The sequence below is a fragment of the Archocentrus centrarchus genome, chromosome 9 (genome assembly GCF_007364275.1).
Source record: "Archocentrus centrarchus isolate MPI-CPG fArcCen1 chromosome 9, fArcCen1, whole genome shotgun sequence".
NCBI lineage: Eukaryota > Metazoa > Chordata > Actinopteri > Cichliformes > Cichlidae > Archocentrus > Archocentrus centrarchus.
In genome coordinates, this window is record NC_044354.1 from 9,629,306 (window position 1) to 9,647,984 (window position 18,679).

At 40.8% G+C, this 18,679-nt stretch overlaps 1 protein-coding gene across 2 annotated transcripts in view; it reads right to left on the reverse strand.

Moving 5' to 3' along the window:
• Window positions 1-18,679, reverse strand: part of aopep (aminopeptidase O (putative)) — a 99,742-nt gene that overhangs the window by 36,739 nt on the left and 44,324 nt on the right. For both annotated transcript variants that reach the window (XR_004020382.1, XM_030737591.1), the window contains exons 11-14: window positions 18,522-18,565; window positions 15,148-15,208; window positions 6,145-6,207; window positions 4,908-4,994 (exon numbers count right to left, since the gene is read on the reverse strand). Coding sequence is in view for 1 of the 2 variants with exons in the window: in XM_030737591.1 (XP_030593451.1) it covers window positions 4,908-4,994; window positions 6,145-6,207; window positions 15,148-15,208; window positions 18,522-18,565 (255 nt within the window). In the remaining variant the exon portion in view is untranslated. The remainder of the gene's footprint in view (window positions 1-4,907; window positions 4,995-6,144; window positions 6,208-15,147; window positions 15,209-18,521; window positions 18,566-18,679) is intronic.

Genomic DNA, 18,679 nt, shown 5'->3' on the forward strand with positions numbered 1-18,679 from the left:
GTTAGCAAGAAAAAAAAAAAGGATGAGATAAAGAATAAAGGGAGAAGGAAGGAGAGACGGCAGAATAAACCAGGAGAGAGTGCACTGGAGACTGGAAAACAAAAATGAGGGAAAACCAGATGTGTCCTTGTCAACCGTACACAGAGGCGGAGTTCAGATCACCAAATATGGCGCAGTGCGTTTCGAAGCAGTGACGTCTTATTGAAGAAAACAACAACACAGATGCCATAAAAACACCATTACTAAACGGATATGGTTTATTTCATGGATACTGGTCAAACTCTAAACAACTGCAAAAAGAGGAAAGCGTAGATTGAGCAAGAGGAAATAAAAATACAAGGCTTTTGGGGATACGTGCATTTTGGGCTTTCTTCTCAAGACTTTTTTACAATTTTTACAGATGCACACACAAAACATTAAAGTCTTTGTTTGCAAAACATGGGTTAAGGATTAAATTCCATCTGTCTTTTATGTGGGAACATCTCCCCCTCCTCAGCTATGGTTGCAATAATCAAAATCATGAAAAAGTACCAAATAACACTGATTGAAACTATTTCCACATTTGCTCTCTCTAGTGTTTCCCATCTGCTACTTACAGAAGCCCACTATGGCAGGGTAATGTACACCACCTGCAAACCCCACCCAACTGAAGAGGCTTTTGATCATAGCCTTCCTATTGTTTACTCTCCAACAGGGGCCCCTGTTATAACCACTACTACTTCCCCTGTCGAACCAACATCAATCAACATCACACCTCATTACAATACAAGAGATTTCAGTCACCACTCAAAATCAGTTCATTTATTCGCAGGTTTGAATTGTCTCCTAAAATAGAAGCTGGCATATATGTCCTTGCAGCATACCAGCACTGCATGGTCCATTTAGTAGCTGCTCTGGAGCCTGGAAGCAATGACTTAAAGGAACTACAATTTAATTTCCACAATGGACGTGAGTAACTTTAAAATTTTGACCTATACTGCATTCAGTATATAATCAAAGGTATTATTAATGTCTCACAAGATACACAGTACAATAAGCTGCAGCTCCTGAATATTGTGGTACTGCAACCCCATCTGACAAATCCTAAGTCAACTAACCTCCTTCTGTTTCAAGAGGTTATATTTTAAATACTGAAGTGCAGTTTCAAAACAGGATGTTCTTCTAAACCTGTTGTTTGTGACATTTCCACAGCAACAAAAACAAACTTGGTGATGTGTGTTTCCACAGTAACTCGTATCATTAACCACACTGCCATGTAGGTGCAAATGAGGTGATGGAGTGACACTGAGATGGAAGCTGATTCATTGTCAGCATATTCTGCTGCACTTTGGCCCACAGAAAGATGTCCCTGTTCTTACATACATTATCACTCTGAGCCTTCAGAGACTATGTGCGTATAATCGTATGGTAAACCGTGTAATTAATACTACAAGGCTTAAAATCTGGTGTGGTTAAAAACAGTGCAAATGGAAATCACTGATGATTTATAGTTAAAAATCACAATGTTGAGGACAATAAAAATCTCATTGCTTTCATGTACATAAAAATTGTAGGTGTGTAGTTTGGTGTTAAAAATAGTGTGGTCCAGAACAATTTCAGCTGGAATGACAAGAATTCAGGATTACACAATTTCCTGGATATGTTTATCCAGAGAAGGAGCTATGTAAACATGTTCTATATACGGAACCTTGTCACATCTGCGCTAAATACAGTGGAACAAACTGAACTAATATACTGCATTCAAGCAGAAAAGGACCTAAAAAACCTGAAGTACGAAGATGGTTTACAACATTACAACATTAGTAATTTTAAACAACCAGATTTTAATTTAGCCCCATTGTAGGTTGTAGAGTTTAAATGTTGTTAAAATGTTGTTTTGACTCTGCTGCATCCGCCTACCATTAAACCCACAAGCAAATTCCACAAGCTACTTTTTCCATGAAGCCTGAGTTTATTGAACATACAACTAATGGGGCTGTCCATGCACTGAGGTTTTAGGAAAAGCTAAGGCCTGTTATGATACCCGTTGACCATTTTCCAGGTATTTAAATATGAAATCTAGCTAATGATAAAGGACCAGATCAATTACAACTTAATAACTGCATCATCAGACCAGACAAGTAAGTTTTTGCCCAAAAAGCTGGCCGAAATAGCCACTTATTCACAAAATTCCCCTACAGGGTTTCCTGTCTTGATCAGCAGGGGCAGATGGACCCCCTCATTACGGAGACCACAGATGAAAATGAGAGCAAAATGAGGCCCATTACCATACGGGCGTGACTAATATCCCTCTTCAGACCTCTCTACGCACACTGGACACACGCACACATATCAGACGTGCACGCACAACTTACATGTGTGCACAAGGAAAAAGCTTGACGTGCACACTGAGATGCTTGTAAATCAATAATGTTACACAGAAACAAAGATGAGGGGAAGTTGGTAATAAACTTTGGCTCTATTAAATTGACCAGATCTCGGTCTGCTCTGTAGGGGGTGTCTGGCTCTTGCCATTTTGTGAATCTATAGGTTAGTGTGGGTGTGTAAATGTGTGTATGTTCTCTAATCATCCCTGATGTCATTAGTGCTAAACACTGGCTCAGCCTAATTCCTCCCCACTAAATATCCTACCTTTTCTCTCTCCCCCTCCTTTTTAGTATTTCTCCCCTTTCCTCCTAACCACCTTTACAACATCTTACCAGTCTTGTAATATTTCTCCTCACATGTGTGCTTCATCTTTTCAAATATCCACTCTGGTCCTCATTTCCTCAAATGTCTGCAGCGGATTCATTATCGGACTGGATTCCACAATCATCAACCTCTAATCCACAGCTAGTCTAGCTTCAGTCTTCAGTCCCAAAAATTCTGTTTTACCAATTTGTTTTCCCTTGTGCTCTACTTTTTTTAAAAAAAACCTTTATTTTCTGTGCCAGTGCTCCTTCTATACACTCATGTCATCACCTATCCCTCCTCCTTCCTCAAGTATCATCTCCTATTTCCCTTCCCTTCGTCATTTTCCACTGAAGCTCATCATTTTGTGGCTTAGATCAATTTTTAGTTTCAATTCAACTGAACTGATTCAAATGAAACCACAAGAGATATCAAATGTTTGCCATATTTCATTTTAATTGTTCCATGATCCAGTCATATCTTTGTTACTGATTCACCCGAGCTATTTAAGTTAGTCCTCTTTTACCTTTCTCTCTCCAGTGTTTTAACCACCTTTCCTCATTTTTTTTCTTTACCTTTGCTGATCAGATCTGCTAGGTGATTTATAGCCTTACAACAGGCTGATAGATGGAGGGAAGAGGAAAGAAGGAGTTGTAGATCAAGAGGAGAGGGGGTGAGGAGAAATTGGGCTGTTTGGCGTTTGAAGTACATGAAGGAGTAATATAAAATACACCTGGTCGGTCCATGGGGCACTCTGTTCATTGAAACAAAGGGAGGGGAGGGAGATGCAGGGGAGAGGAGAGGAGAGGGCTGGGCCGCAGGGGAGAGAGGGGAGAGGAGTGGATGGATTGGGGGGGAGGGGTCACTCCGTGTTTCCTTTCAGGATGGCTTTTATGGTGTAACTTCAAACGCTGACCTCCCACACCCCCACCCCTGTATCCCCCTGCTCCCTCGCTCCATCCGTCCGTCCGTCCGTCCCTCCCTCCGTCCCTCCCTCCTCTTTCTCACTATTGTGTACGGCCAAGTGGACAGTAATTGGCTATTCTTTCATGAGGCTGATTTCAGCACACTCTACCCCCCCCACAGGAAGAGGCCCTTTTGCTGCCCCACAGAACTGAGTGCATTTGTGTGTATATATGTGTGCGTTTGTTGTAAATAAGCCAGAAGGTTGGTATCAGATGGTGGTCGTGTTGGGTGCAGGGGGGGGGCTGACATTTGATTCACGTGTGCTCCAAATTACAACACAGGAACTGAAGGTAATCTAATCCAGAAAAAAGGTCATGTTAAAACATGAGGTCTTATTAAAAAACTTTCAGCTACACCTTAAACATGTATACCCATGCTTTCATTGAAAGCTGCAGTACGAAGAGGGAAGATTTGAAACCCTAAAAATGAAGTGGATGTAAAGAGCAATCTTGCTACTGAATGAGTGTTTTATTTCCTCCTCCAAAATTGTATTCAAAGACTACAGGGGCACCTAATTTATTCATGACATAAAATACAGTAGAAAATGACGAGTGGCTTTGCAAATGTTTCCTGCAGTCTTCAACATCTGAACATATTCCTACTGATATATAAAAGCTGCTCCACTCTCGCTAATGACTTCTGGCCCTCTGTGGTTTATAGATCAGTGTGTGTTCATTAATGATGCAGGCGTGTGCAAGTGCATGTGTCAATTAGTGGGTGGAGGGGATTAGCTGTCTCCAGAGAGTCCTAATTAACACTACATACACGGGCAAAAGCATCATTTTTGGATTTTTTTTAACTGATTTTTACGTTTTTATTTGGTGGTAAACAGTAAGAAAAGGGTTTGCGAGGAAAGTTACAGGCCACAAAAAAGATCTCCTGAATGTCAAAAAGCGTAATGGTGTCCACCTCCCTCAGACAAACACAGACACCTACCCACACACACATACACTGACCAAGGCCACACACACGCTATGTGATGTATACAAGCTCTTAAAAGGTTAAATATGTAGACAGACGACGCGAGATAAACACAGACTTAAACAAGTACAGGGCAGTCTGTACTCGCAGACGTAACACATAAACAGAATTAGGGATAATTGTGTTTTCAGACAAACAAAAATTCGGTAAAGCCCGGCTACTTTAAGAATAAAATCCAAGGTGGTTAGAATGAAAGAGGCTTTCAAAAGAGCAAGGGGACATGTCCAAGAGTTAGAAGTAGAGAAGAGTAAAGGTAGATGGAGTTTTTAATACAGCAGAGTGCCTCCTACCTCTTTGTAGTTCACCTTGGGCTCCATTCTCTTCCGCTTTCTGCCCTTCCCATGATGACTCTGACTGAGGAGAATCCATTTTACAACCTGCAGGAGGGAGGATGGGGGGGTGAAGTGGTGAAGGCGGGAAAACGAAGAGAGTGTAAAGGTATACAAGTGGAGACAACAAAGTAGCAGGATTTGAGTGAGAGGGAAGAGAGCGTGAAGGAGAATCAGGAAAAAGGGGATAACCACAGAGGGTGTAATGATGACAGAGAGACGGAGAAGGAGAAAGAAAGGGTATACAGTAGAGAAAAGCATAAATAGCAAGAAGTAAATGTAAACAAAATCAAATCTACATATAAAAGTACTGTCAACAAGCCATTAGCATGCCAGACACACAAATATACAACAGTTTATAGCTCCTTCTTTCTCACAGGCTCACATTAATTTCAGTTATCCAGTGCTCACTCGTGCTCCAACCCAAACAAGTGGCTGAGACAAAAGAGTTCTAGTGAAAGTATGTTGATGTAGCAGACCCTGGAGCGCAACAACTGCCTACACCATAGATTTCCATTGAACAGCCAATCACCATCAAGGCCAAGTCGTATCTACAACATTGGCTCCTTTTGTTCCACATGAATTCACACAATGACAGAAAACTTACACTGCGAGGAAATTTACTGTTGAAAAAGTGAAGTTTCCAAGGAGTGCATAAAGTGAGCATGTCTAAAGCGTGGTTTGTGTTTTAAGGTACTTAAAATACAAATAATTACTTTTTACAGACAGATAAATGGGAGAACTGGAAGATATAGGAAAAGCAATTAGGAATGAGGTGAGAGCTTTATGGGAAATCTGATAGGCAGCACAGAATGACACGCAACAGATGTACAGCGCTGTGTGCCGCACTTCACTCACAGACAGACGCAGGGAGAGATTGAAACGAAAGAGAACAGATGAGAAAAGGAGAGGTAGAGGGAGTGCAAAAGAGGTAGAGATAAGAGATGGTATCAAACACTGTGAAGCAGAGGACGCAACACAGATGGTAGAAAAATAAAGCAAGTAAAGAGAAACAGTGGAAGAGTTAATACACTGAAGGAAAAGAGGCTGATGAGAATCAGATGACAATCACATCAGGCAGTCTAAGGTGCAATATTTAAAATCTGAGAGCTTCCCTGCCACTCCCTGAAGATGAAATGAAGAGACAGGGAAAGACAGAAGAGCAGGAGAGAGAGAGAGAGAGACGGAGAGTGCCTACCTCTGCTTTGACTTCTTCCACCAGCCTTGTCTGCGACCACACGGCGCTCCTTTCATACAGCCACTGAACGAGAGAGAAGAAGGGAAAGCAGTGAGCCGGGGGCAAGTGATCAGGACAGAGTGGAATGCTTTGCAGAGGCAGAGAAAGAGAGAGAGAAAGAGAGAGAGAGAGAAAGAGAGAGCAAGGCAGGAAGGGGAGGGAGAGAGAGGTGGGAGGAGAGGGAAGAGGTGGGAGCGCTATCACTTGTTCCTCTGACGGAAACTCGCAACTTGACTCCGGAGGATGAGAGAAAGGAGTAAAGTGGAGGAGAAGAAGGAGGAGGAGAAAAGAGGGAAAATCACCTGACTTACAAGCAACCACAGGACTTAGTCACCTTAGTCCTCCACCATAACACACACACACACACACACACACACACACACACACACACACACACACACACACACACACACACACACACACACACACACATATATATATGTACAGCCGTTCATGCAAACATACACCTACACACAGACAGCACACACAGCACTTACTCTCTCACCTTATTTAAGCTTTCAGCAAAGCTGCTGTTCAAGTGATGTGAATCACACAGCAGAGCGATGATGCTATGTGTACACGTGTGCTTGTGGGTGTGTATGTGGAGTGAGGAAGCGAAGGAGACAGACAGGAGTGCAAGGAAGCAAGGTGTTTACAATGTCACTGCTCACACACACACACACACACGATATTCACCTCATACTCAGCCTCAATCCATGATGCACACTCCACAGACGTTCCCACACGCACACACAGACCCGCGCAGTGTTTCAGGTATTAGCGTTACCATAGCCACACACAAAGTTCAATACTACAACTGGATGCCTGCGTACTTCTCTGTGAGTATTACACAAAAGTGCTCAAGCAGAAATAGCATGAAGGTGTGTGCACAAGCCAAGGATGGACAGAGAGAGAGGCAGACACAGAGAAGTACAGAGAGTGAGGGAGGTGTTGAGAGTGGGCAGTATAGAATGTAGTGAGTGTTGAAGCAGTAAATTGCCATTGTGTAACAGGATACCACACATAACTCTTGCAGCCTAGATCTCCACTACCACTCTGTGAATAGCAAGACCTTTGTCTCTCTCCAACTCTCTCATCCTGCGCCTGCATCTCTGTGGCGTCCCTCTAGTCTCTTTAGTGAATCAATATTTGACTGCACGTAGAAGTTCACAAGTTGCATCTCTCGCACTCCTAAGTGCCTCTCATTCAGTTCATAGTTGTTAATGGTGACGTCTTTGTCTTTGTTTCTGAGATCCCTTTATGCTTTGGTATTTTTGCTTTAACCACATTTTACTTAATATACATGTTTGGATATACTTCAAACTGTTCACAATTGACTTTTCGTCTGATAAATAATTCTAATCTATCCAATATTTCCTATTGTAAAGCTTAACATATCTGGATACTATTAGAGGAAATGTATTCCTATTTGAATATGTTAACATCAAACAAATTTCAATATTAAACAAAGATAATACCAGTAAAAACAAATTGCAATTTTTAAATGATGGTTTCAAAAAGCTATCCAAACCTACCTGGCCCTATGTGAAAAAAGTACTTGTTCCATCTTGTTAAATCACAAATTAACTGATTAAGCACATTTTTTTGGAAAGCTAAGTTCAATTTTACTTGCCACACCCAGGCCTGATTACTGCCAGACCTGTTGAATCAAGAAATCAGTTAAATAGAACCTGTCTGACAAAGTGAAGTAGGCTAAAAGGTCTCAAAGAGCAACACATCATGTCGTGATCTAAAGAAACACAAGAACAGGCAGTCATATTGTGTGAACAATAATCAAAATGAACAAATAAATAAAAGAAAAAGACAAACATTAACAAACAAAATCAAATATGTTTGGTACAACAATGCATTCGGATCATGAATAGATGAGAAACAAAGTCACTGACATCTGTAAGGGTCACAAAACCATTTCTAGGGCTTTGGGACTCCAGCAAACCACAGTGAGAACCATTTTCCACAAATGGAGAAATCTTGGAATAGTGGTGAACCTTCCCAGGAGTGCCTGGTACCAAAATTACTTCAAAAGTGCATCAACAATTCATCCAGCAGGTCACGAAAGAACCCAGAACAACATATAAAGAACTGCAAGCCTCACTTGCCTCGCTTGTTCCAAGTTGAAAACCACTGTTGACCAAAAAGAATACAAAGGCTGCTCTCACATTTGCCAAAAAACATCTTGATTATCCCCAAGACTTTGGGGAAAATATTCCTTAGACTGAAGAGATGTAAACTGAACTTTTGGAAAGTTTACATCCAATTACATCTGGAAACTAACACAGCATTTCATAAAAAGAATATCAACAGTCAAACATGGTGGTGGTAGTATGATGGTCTGGGGCTGTTTTGCTGCTTAAGGACCTGGACGACTTGCTGTAATTGATGGAACCATGAATTCTGCTCTCTACCGGAAAATCCTGAAGGACAATGTCTGGCCATCACTTTGGGCCCTGAAGCTCAAGCACACTTTGGTTATGCAGCACAACAATGATCTGAAACACACCAGCAAGCCCACCTCAGGTTTAAAAAAAATATAAAAAAGAAAAGAAGGTTTTGGAGTGGCCTAGTCAAAGTCCAGACTCAGATCTGATTGAAATGCTTTGGAATGACCTTAAACAGGTCATTAATGCTCAAAAGATTGGGTCAAAATTTCTCCATAGTGATTTGAAAGACTCATCATTTATTGTTAACGCCTGATTGCAGTTCTTGCTGCAAGGATGACAAAACCAGTTATTAGGTTTAGGGGGCAATTTCTTTTTCACATAGGGCCAGGTATGTGGATACATTTTTTTTTCCATTAATAAGTGAAATCATCATTTAAAAACTGCATTTTGTATTTACTCAGGTTACCTTTGGCTAATATTAAAATGTGTTTGATGACCTGAAACATGTATTCAAATTCAAAGATCTTTATTATCCCCTAAGGGCAATTTGTTCCACAGCCAATAGTAAAAAAACATAAAAAAACAAACAAACAAGTATAACATGACAACATACATAAAATCACAACAAATCATTTAAAAACCTAATTGCTGCAGGGACAAGTGAGTCTCTCAATCTGCTTGTCCTAAATCTTGGCACCCGATATCTGCGTCTGGAAGCGATCTAAACTCATGGTGCAGTGAGTGATCTGAATCCACCAGGATCAGTCTGGCCTTTTTCACTGGCCTCACCTTGTGTAAGTCAGTGAGGTTGCTTAGGGCTATACCAGCAATTTTTCTGCACACCTTTACAATTCCAAACAGTTTGTTCCTGTTGTTACATGTTAAAAGTCTGAACCAGCAGATGAAGTTAAAAGTAAGTACAGACTCAATAAAACAAGAGTCAAAAATTCTTATAACATCCACAATAAAACCATGGAGCTTCCGATTAAGAAATGCATCCTCTGATGAGCCTTTTTACAAAGTGAATCTATGTGTGTTTCAAAAGTCATCCAAGGATTGCTCCCAGGTATTTGTACTGGTTCACGACCTCGACATCTTCACCAGAAATAACAACAGGCAAAGTGACTGTACTGTCTCTTCTAAAATATATAACCATCTCCTTTGGTTTATAAACATTTATCTTTAAAAAGAACGACTCACACCAGTCAGTGACATCCCTGACCACTGGCCCATGATCACTGCTGAGGAGGGCCAGAATAACAGAGTCATCAGCAAATTTTAAAATGTGGCGCTGTGGATACTGGCTGCAACAGTCACTGGTAGACAAAATAAACAAAAGGGCTGCAAGAGCACAGCCCTGAGGAGACCCAGTAAAGCAAAAGAGGATGTTGGAAAGAACCCTGTTGACCCTCACCTGCTGAGAACATACAGTTAAAAAGTCTATCAGTCAACATATGAGGCCAGAGTAAAAACGTAATTTCTTAACCAATATGTGGTTGAATACAATTAAAAGCAGATGAGGAATCAATAAAAAGTAAACTTGCAAAGGTTTTTGTGCCCTCCAGATGTCTTAAAATCATATTTCAAAGGGTTTGTGTTGATTCCTCCACTTCCCTGCCTGACCTATAAGCAGATTGAAGTGGGTCCAGATATTCTTTAACTTTAGATAAAAGGACTTCCTTAATAATCTTTTCAAATGACTTCATTGCTAATGAAGTAAGGGCAACAGGCCTGAAGTCATTCAGAGACTGAGTGACCTTGCTTCTGGGAACCTGAACAATGACAGAGGCTTTCCAAAGCTGAAGGACCCTATCGGTCTGGAGAGACATGTTAAAAAGAACACAAAAGATGCCTGCCAGCTGCAGGGCACAGTTTTTAAGAATACAGCCTCCTATGCTATCAGGACCTGAACTTTTCCTCTCCTTAGTCTTCAGAAAGAGATTAAAAACAGTTCCACTATCAACATGTACTGTGACATCTGACTGCATGTTTTTAAAACCAGCAAGTTGCTCAGTAAAATCACAAATATTAACACGCCAGTAAAAACAATTAAAATCATTAGAACTTAAAAGCAGGCAAGGAATTAAAAGCAATCAAAGTCCTTTTAGTCATCATCCTCATCATAGACTTAGCCCCGTAGGACTGAACATACTCTTGACCCTCTCCTTTTAATTCACTCTGGCTATTTTCAGTTCCTTCTTCACTTGTTTCTCGAGTATGTGGTATTGAGCCATATCCCCATTATTATGGCATATATTATGGAAGTTAATCATACTTTTAACTGATTTGGAAGTCCAAGGTTTATTATTGGGAAAGTGATGGATTTCCTGGGAGTGTAAATGTGACAAATACGCAAAAAACTAAGAAATCACGAAGGGGGCAAATACTTTTTCACAGCACTGCAAATGAGGCTAAAAATCTAACTAATAATTTGGTCAGCACCTTCAGGATGTTGTCTTAATTAAGTTTTATTGCTGCAAAGACAGATGAATTGCTGTATTCCAAAAGTACAAAAGCAAGTTTTACAACAGAGAAAGACTGAGCTCTGGGAACTGGCACTATTTTTATCAAATCACCCAGTTTAGCTTTGCTTTTTTAAATACACTCAAGCTAAGGAAATCTAAATGCAATTCCTACCAGGAAGAACCAAAAGGATTAATGTGCCTATGTACTAGGTAAATCAGCAGCACCTAAATTATTCTGACAGCTGATATTTATTAACACAAAAATATGACATTAATATTTTATGGCTGTAGCTTAAATAGGCGAAGAAGCTAAAAACACCGGTGAGTCAAGGGTAGCCTTTATTCAAACAAAATATCCCAAGCAAGATCATCATCCCAACGGGAACTCTTGAGGTCTAAAATAAGCCAGCACAGGCTTTCTCATTCTCCATCTCTTAGCACAGGATTGGTGGATGTCATTGTTTATTATTAGGCCAAATCATTTCCTGCCTTTCTTCAATTCAAGCACATTCAAGAGCAAAGGATGGGAGGCAGAGTAGAAAGAGAGGCAGAATGAGAGAGATTTTAAAAATCTGTTTGTGTCTAGTGTGCATAATACACAAGCACTTGCGTTTGTAAAAGGTTTCGATCGATCGAGCTGATCTTATTAGCCAGTGCTCTGACTGGCACATCAAACACAAAAAAAGCCTCTGCAAAAACAATCAGCTGTCACCAAATTGGGTGTGAAAAAACACCAGAGCACTCCCTGCATACTGTCCTTTCCACCCTAAGAGGTCCCTGAAAGACTTGAGTTACATCATCACATAATCTAGAAGGTGAAGGCTCCCAGTCAGCAGCACAGGCACAGACACTAAAAATTGCACATACACACAGTGGTAATTAAGATCAGTAACCATAGAGATGGTAGAATTGAAGAAGCTCTTGGAGTAGAGTGATTGCGTGCGCAATCCTTGCATCTGTGACCCTGGGCCTTTTTCTATTATAGGGCAGATATAGCAAGACTGCCCACCTCATCAAAATACAGTAGCAGTCTGGCCATCAAGTAAGTGTAGGTTAAAGATGGATGTAACCACCTTGACATTAAAATTTTGTTTGTGAAGTCCTGAAGCGAAAACTCCATGATCAGGTTCAGGTCAATGATCAGGTTCAATAATTGCACAGCACTCCATGGTTTTGCCACATATTTAGATAAAAATGCTCCAACAAGGGACCAAAACGCAAACACAGTAAGGCGCTCAGTTCAGTAAACTTGCATTAATTGACTAAACCAAGAGCAGACAGGTAGCAGCAAAGTCACCTACCTGTCATGCAAAGCAGTCACGATCCTATGATACGTAACTTTGAGCCTTTAATATATACTGCTCAAAAAAGTTAAAGGAACACTTTTTAATCAGTTTAGCATCAAGTCAATTAAAGTTCTGGGATATTGATCTGGTCAGAGGGGGTTGTTAATCAGTTTCAGCTGTTTTTGGTGTTAATGAAATTAACAACAGGTCCACTAGAGGGACAACAATGAGACAATCCCTAAAACAGGAATGGTTTTACAGGTGGAGGCCACTGACATTTTGTTCCCTCCTCATTGTTTGATTGTTTTTCTATAGTTTTGCATTTGGCTAGGGTCAGTGTCACTACCGGCAGCATGAGGAGATACCTGGACCTTGCAGAGGTTGCACGGGTATTCCAACTCCTCTAGGATGGCACATCACTGCATGCCATTGCTAGAAGGTTTGCTGTGATTCAAGCACAGTCTCAAGAGCATGGAGGAGATTCCAGGAGACAAGCAGTTATTCTATGAGAGCTGGACAGGGCTGTAGAAGGTCCCTAAAACATCATCAGGTATGGTATCTACTCCTTTGTGCAAGGAGGAACAGGATGAGCACTGCCAGAGCCCTACAAAGTGATCTCCGGCAGGCCACCGATGTGTGAATATCTCTGACCAAACAATCAGAAACAGACTTCATGAGGGTGGCCCGAGGGCCCAACGAGCTCTAATTGGCCTTGTGCTCACTGTCTGGCATCGTGGAGCCTGATTGGTATTTGCTGTAGAACTCTGGAATTGACAGGTCCACCACTGGTGCCCTGTGCTTTTCACAGATGACAGCAGGTTCACCCTTGAGTTCTTCCACACCAAACTCACTCATCCATGTCCTTATGGACCTTGCTTTGTGCACTGATGTGTAGTCATGTTGGAACAGGAAAAGGCCATCCCCAAACTGTTCCCACAGAGTTGGGAGCATGGAATTGTCCAAAAATGTCTTGGTATGCTGATGCATTAAGAGTTCCTTTCACTGGAACTAAGAGGCCAAGCCCAACTACTGAGAAAACAATCCCACATCATAATCCCCCCTCCAACAAATTTTATACTTGACACAATGCAGACAAGAACTGTTCTCCTGGCAACCGCCAAACCAAGACTCGTTCATCAGATTGCCAGACAGAGAAGCGTGATTTGTCACTCCAGAGAAGATGTCTCCACTGCTCTAAAGTCCAGTGGGAGTGTGCTTTACATCTCAAGTTTGCATTGCACTTGATGACTTAAGGCTTGGATGCAGCTGCTCGGCCATGGAAAACCATTCCATGAAGCTCTCTATGCACTGCTCTTGAGCAAATCTGAAGGCCACATGAAGTTTGAAGGTCTGTAGCGATTGACTCTGCAGAAAGTTGGTGACCTCTGTGCACTATGCACCTCTCCATCGACTGAGCCTTCTCTGTCATTTTATGTGGCCTACCACTTTATGGCTGAGTTGCTGTCATTTTCAGTCACTTCCATTTTGTTATAATACCACTAACAGTTGACTGTGGAATATTTATTGGTGAGGAACTTTCATGACTGGACTTGTTGCACAAGAGGAATCCTATCATGATACCACACTAGTATTCACTGAGCTCCTGAGAGCGACCCATTACTTCACCAGTGTTTGTAGAAGCAGTCTGCATGCCTAGGTGCTTGGTTTCATACACCTGCAGACATGAAGTGATTGGAACATCTGAATTCAATGATTTGGATGGGTGAGTGAATACTTTTGGCAATATAGTGTACCACTGACTGGCCAGATCTGGGATGAGATCCCCCTGGACACCATCCATCATCTCATTAGAAGCATGCGCCGATGTTGTCAGGCATACACACAAGCATGTGGAGGCCATACAAACTACTGAGTACCATTTTGAGTTGCTCCAGTGACATTTAGGCAAAATAGACTAGCCTGTCACTGCTAGAAACCAAGACAGTCACAAGGAGGTTTTCCGTGCAGCACTAAATACCTCCTTGACTGCCAACAGCCTCTGGCAATCACTGACCATTCTCTAGGCATGTGTGAATGTGGCTTTAACAATCAATTTCACAGCTTTGAAGGTGAAAGGTCTCCATTGCTGTATGCATGGATTTGTCTAAAACCACTTGCCAGCTACTCCCCAAGTGGTTTTAGGCAAATCCATGCCACCCATGCCAAACTAAAGGTGACCACGGTAATTTGTTAGCAGCAAAAGAAAGGCAAGAAGGTTTTTGTCAGCTAGTTGGAGAATACACATTTTTCCCTAGTGACCAATGGGTACCAGAGGGTCAGCTCTCTCGGCCTGTGAGATTGGGGCCTTATTCACTTCATACCACAAGTGTTGCTGGAGCTTCATCCTCCAAATACCTGTACTGGGACTTCACAGACCAGGTTTTAACCAACCAGTCCTTCAACAGTTTATAGTAAGTAAACACAAACTTACTGCTGAATAGTAAGAAGGCTGTGAGAGAAAAAGTAAACAAAAAGCAAACAAAAGCATAAGTGAATCTTTAGATGGCTACAAAAAGCTAAAACAACAAAACCTCCAGTAATCTGGATACTATGAGAATAACACTGCATTGTTACACTGTAAGCACAGGGTAATAGTCTAGAATTAGTGCCACTTAATTACTGGATTATTGTGTACAATGGTGTCTATATAATCATAACCAGCATGATTTTAAACATTCTACTGAAACACAAATTCCAATATAGTTTTTAATCTAATTCAAAAGGTATAAAAAATTTTCCTAGCTTATTTTGCAAACTGGTATTCAATTATTTTAAACTCATCAAAAAATAAGACAGAAAGACTCCTCATACCTTAGGAATTCCTGGTTGATCTAGCCAGTCAGCATAAATAGCACTGAGGGTGAGGCCTTTTCTGGAACACAATGGCACAAGCATTAGTATTATTCCTATTATTACAGCAATGGCTGTTATTGCCAAAGACACTCTATAAAAACATCGGTCTGGGAAAATACTATTACGGTCATGGAAGACTAGTAGGCCAAGAACTTAAACATAAAAAAGGGGCACATCCACTTCCCTATACATGGGAAAGCAAAGAATGGAAAGACAATGAACTGTATGCACGTGCAAAAAATAAATATGTGTATGTATGTGTGAGTAGCTGAAAGGGAGCCAAAGTGGATGGTTTGCATGTGGAAATAGTCAAGTCCTATACAGAGAACACACACGGTGACCGAGCTGACTTGCAAAGACAAATGTATATGCAAACAAACATTCCGGGTTCAGCCTTATGCAAACTGTAACGTATACATCAAGTATACACACAAAGTGCACACAGAGTCACAGAGTAGCTAAACAGCATGCCCTTCACCCCACTATCAATCCTACCCACCTGGGCTTAGAGAAAAATTCCACTCTTGGCTACTCTGAAAGTATTACTGTATACTGCACTGAATTGTTATATTTTTGTATACCCATTTTTTATGTATTAAACTCATGCAATTCAGGCTCACCCACATTTTCCAAACTAATCCCTGAAATGACACATCTTAAGAAAAATTACACAGTATGTAAATAGGTCTATTGCCTAAATCTATTATAATCAAGTGTCAGAATGGCTTTCACCTCCTGTAGTGGGCATTTAAGGTCATCTTAGGCTCAGCTCATCAGGCTCAGTCGCCTTAATCTTGTCCCAACTTGTATATGTCTCAATGCTTTGAGCTCAAGGTTAATGATAGCAAGCTAACATGCTCACAATTCTTTCTATACAAAAACAATGTGCGGTCTGACAAACTTGAAAACCAGCTGACACATGAACAACCTTATCCTCACCACTGTTCGTGTGACTAAACTGGCTTTTTGTTGCAAGGTTAAGGCTGAGCTCCTTGCTTTCTCACACTAGCAGAGTTCATAGTGTATTTGCTGACAATTCTGAATGGACAGAATGGTGCAGAATGGTAAAGTACACCTTAAAGTGTATTAGAAGAAGCAATACTCCAAATAAAGCATCAATTTGCTTAGAAACCAGGGATTAAAAATGTGATGAGCGATTTCATCATAAGCACGTTTCAGCACTTGGTATGAGTGAAATCACAGACAATATCTAAAGACTAAAACATCTGCCACACCAACAGTGAGAACCTATAAAGTTGGATTACATGGGATTATGCCAGCATACCTCTCCTGTGTGGCAAACAAAAGGTTAATACACTTAATATACTACATGACTCATCAAATGATTCTTAATAACAGGTCTAGTGAGAAATAAGCTTTATCTCTCACGAGAGCATATGAGACATGTATCTACCCGTTCTGTCGCGCCCAAAATGTAAACTTTATTTCAATTCACTGATTATTCATCCTCTTAGTGACATGTAAGAATATACAGTTATGTCTATACATTTTTGAACAATGGCACATTTTTTTGTATTTTGTATCTGTACACCACCACGGTGGATTTTAAACAATCAGCGCAGACTTTAATTCAAGTATTGTATTAGCTGTTTAGGTATTACAGACACTTTTACACACAGTCCCCCATTTTCAGAGTAAGTAGACAAACTTGCATAATTTTAAATGTATGAACTGTTTTTAATACTTGGATGAAAATCTTTTGTAGGAAGACTAGAACCCACTGACATCACTGAATGCTGTTTCTCCTCCCTTGAGATGCTCTGCTTGGCGGCCACCTTCAGTTGCTGCTTATTTGTGGGTCTCCCTGCCAGTCAGTTTTGTCTTCAACTGTAACTGTAAAAACTGAACTGAAAGTAACTGAAAAATGTGCTCTATTGGGTTGAGACCACCCAACTAACTTATCCATTGAAGAATATCCAATTTCTTTGCACTGAGAAACTCTTCGGTTGCTTTTGCAGAATGCTTTGGGTCATTTTCCACTGGCACTGTGACGTATTTGCAGTATTTGGTTGAATCTGAGCAAAGAGTATAGCCCTGTGCACTCCAGAATTCATCCCCCTACTTCTATCAGCGGTCATCAATAAACACTAGTGACTCAGTTCCACTTGCAGCTATTCATGCCCATGCTATAACATTGCCTCCAACATGTTTGACAAATGATGTGGTATGGTTTGGATCATGAGCCATTTCTTTCCTTCTCCATACTTTCCATCATTCCGGTACACTCTACTCTTGGTTTCACCTGTCCTAAGAATACTTCTAGAACTGTGCAGGCTTTTTTAGATGTGTTCTGTAAAAGTCTAGTCTTAAGTGTATCAAGTGGCTTCCACCTTATTGTTAAGCCCTCTGTATTTACATTCACTCTGTGAGCAACAAGATGGTGTGGTGGTTAGCACCATCATCTCACAGAAAGAAGACCTTTTGGTGGTGCTGGCCAGTGCAGTGTAGTCCTCCTTCACTTGGATCTACATTTCTTTGAACCTCATATACAGAGGTCTATCTATATAAGCTACCACAAGCAAATTCCACTTTAGATGAACTCACACATACATATATGTTTAATTATTGTGTTTAGTTGATTGTGTTTAAGGATATATAACCCCACACCAAGAAAGCAGAGAACATGACCCAGAGCAGCAACTGTCTATTCTAATCTTAAACCCTTCTTTCACTGAGCTGTTTACTGAAAGAGGCATCAAATCCAAATATTGACTCTGCCCAGCTCCCTCTGTTTAATTTAATCAATCTCTGCTCGTCCAGCAGCACACTCCACATGACAGAAAAGGCAAAAAGAAAACACTGAGAGCAGACAAATAGGTGCTCAAGAAAAGAGGAGTAAGAAAAGCAGGGGTTGATGGTGTGAGCAAAGCATGTGAAAGACAGACAAGGAAGAAAAAGAGGGACAGCAGGACAGACACAAGAAGAGGTTAATGAGGCAATCAGGAGAAAGAGAAAGTTGAATGATTAAGTGAGTGTAGAGAGAGCAAGAGAAAATTAGAGAGGAGGAGAGCAGGAGGAGCAGTTATCCTTTTACACTTCAGTTAATATGAGAGTAAATGAGAGTGTTCACCTAACAGGATTGGTGTTGGATGCTTTAGTGGGCCACATTTCCACAGTGCGACCAAGGTATTCAGTGGACAAATCAACATATAGTAATTTCACATGAAATCTATTAACATATCACATTGCTTTATTTGTCTGGAACTAGGAACTATATTACTCCTGCTACAGTGCAAACCAAAGTAGTTTTAATGCATCCTTACATTATTAATGAATTATACTATAGGCATTTCTCAGTGCAAACAACATACCTTTCGATGTCGGGAAAGCTAATCAGTAACATTTGCAGGAAATCCTGTTCAAATAGAAAAAAAAGACAAGCAGGAATGGAGGTGTTTAGGGAGATGTGGGGGGAAGACAAAAAGAAAAGAAAAAGGCATACCTGATCTTGAGTCAAGAGTACAAGGTC